Source organism: Mandrillus leucophaeus, unplaced genomic scaffold (genome assembly GCF_000951045.1).
Source record: "Mandrillus leucophaeus isolate KB7577 unplaced genomic scaffold, Mleu.le_1.0 Scaffold11, whole genome shotgun sequence".
In the NCBI taxonomy this organism is placed as follows: domain Eukaryota; kingdom Metazoa; phylum Chordata; class Mammalia; order Primates; family Cercopithecidae; genus Mandrillus; species Mandrillus leucophaeus.
The window spans coordinates 997,425-999,344 of record NW_012099209.1 but is presented as its reverse complement, the minus strand read 5'-3'; the positions used below and the strand labels follow the sequence as shown (position 1 = coordinate 999,344).

Sequence of the window (1,920 nt, the reverse complement as noted above, 5' to 3'; positions counted from 1 at the left end):
AAAAAAAAAAAAAAAAAAAAACAGTGTTGTTTGCCCAGTATCAGGGATGACAGGCCCAAACCTGGCGAGGCCAAGCGGACCACCAGGGATGGAACCTGCGCTCCAGCTTGCCCTAAACATGACGGACTGAGGGAGGGGACCGGGCCACTTGCTTCTCCTCCTTGATGGACTGGATCCGTTCAATGAGAATCTCTTTTTCCCGGTCCTCATCGCCACCGGCTGCCTCCTCCTCCAGCAGCACCTCCAGCTCCTCCCCCTGGCTGTCCCGGGCCTTGGGGCTCTTGTTCTGAAACAAAGCAGCAAGGGGTCTGACTGACTCCTCTGAGTGGGCGAGGTTAGTGCCAGAGGTGTGAGCAGGTCCCAGGTTAGTTCTGATGTGGATGCGCTGGGCTCTTAGTGCGACTTCTCTAGGAATCCCACGGGACAGAGTGGTGGTCGTGTGGCCGATTAGTCGTCCTGAGCACAGAAGGTCAGCAGGCAAGGGGCCTCCCCAGCATGCACTTCTGGAAGGTTAGGACAGGCTCCGTCTATCCTACGAGGGGCCCGGGGCCCCAGGGAACTCCAGCATGCACCGCACCGGGAGACATGCACTGCGGGCCCACCGAACGCGTACATACCAGGACCCCCTCATAGGGAGACGAAAACCCCAGTTTGAGAGGCCATAGCTGGGAGAGAGATGAACACAGGGTGACCACATGGGCCAAGACAGACACAGGCATGAGCTGGGGATACATCCAATGACGAGTACCAAGACAGGGGGTCCCTGGTTCCCACAGGAGCCCAGAGCCCGTTCCCCACTAACGCACCCCTGCACTGTGGGGCTGATTCTTCTGCTCTGGGGACATTTCCCGGGGGCAGAGGGCCCAGGTCAGAAGGGACAAGGCTGGACTGATGACCTGAACCACCAGCAAGTGGGAAACTGGTCCCCCACCTGCCTCACCTAGAGGGATACAATTGGAGTGAGGCTGAGCGAGGACCATCGTCTTTTGTTCAAGGCAGTAAGTCTGCCCCTGCCTGCACGGCCCGGTGGCCCCAGCCAGGCTGGTTATGGCTGTGGCCAAGGGTGTGGTAGGAGTGGGCGGGGAACTGGAAAGGGAGGCCCCGCCCGGCTACCCGAGACTACATCCACTACCCAGTCCCATCCTCGGCATGGGAGGTCCCGCCCACCCAAGGCCCCCCTCCCACCAAGACCCCGCCCACCAACCTTCCCAGCAACAAAGCCACGCCAAAGGCCCTGCCCAGCACCAGACCCCGCCCACCAAAGAGGCCCCGCCCCCGCGATCACCGGTACTCACAGCATTTTGTCGCAGGAGCGAAAGCCTGCGGAAGGCGATGCTCTCTGCAGCCTCCAGTTGGCTGATCTCCTCCATCTTCACTTTGTATTTCCTCATCTGCTCCTTGATCAGCATCTCCACGCACCTACAGAGAAGGCCCACGGGAGGAAGTGACTCAGTTACCGCCCCGGGCACATTTGAGGTCCAGGAGTTGGTACCTGGGGGGCAGTGGCTGAGGCTCAGAGACCAAGCAGTGCCTGGGACACGGCTGTGAAGGCTCCCATGCTGTGTGACCTTTGGCAGCTCACTCCACCTCTCTGAGCCTGAGTCTCCTGTCTCTGCACGCCTCCTTGTTTGAAGGAGGGTCAGAGTGAACTGAAGCCCCTAGTCACCAGCAGGGTGGGGATTATCCTGCCTCCCAGAGAAGTCCAAGCTGCTGGGCAGTTTGTCCCAGGGGCAGCAGGCAGATGGCCCCAGGGGCTCCAGACATGTGCTCTGACCCACAGTATGCCCACTTGGTGGTCAAGGCCAGCCTGGTGGTGTCAGTATCAGAGGGTCTCAGCTCGGAGTGGTCAGTACCAGAGGGACTCAGCTCGGAGTGGTCAGTACCAGAGGGACTCAGCTCGGAGTGGTCAGTACCAGAGGG

General features: G+C 60.2%; 1 protein-coding gene across 1 annotated transcript in view; it reads right to left on the bottom strand.

The window, feature by feature from the left end:
• The window catches only part of MYO9B (myosin IXB), a 144,931-nt gene that overhangs the window by 8,351 nt on the left and 134,660 nt on the right, over positions 1-1,920 (bottom strand). The window contains exons 34-36 of the mRNA XM_011991046.1: positions 1,296-1,419; positions 618-665; positions 149-286 (exon numbers count right to left, since the gene is read on the bottom strand). Coding sequence (XP_011846436.1) covers positions 149-286; positions 618-665; positions 1,296-1,419 — 310 coding nt within the window. The remainder of the gene's footprint in view (positions 1-148; positions 287-617; positions 666-1,295; positions 1,420-1,920) is intronic.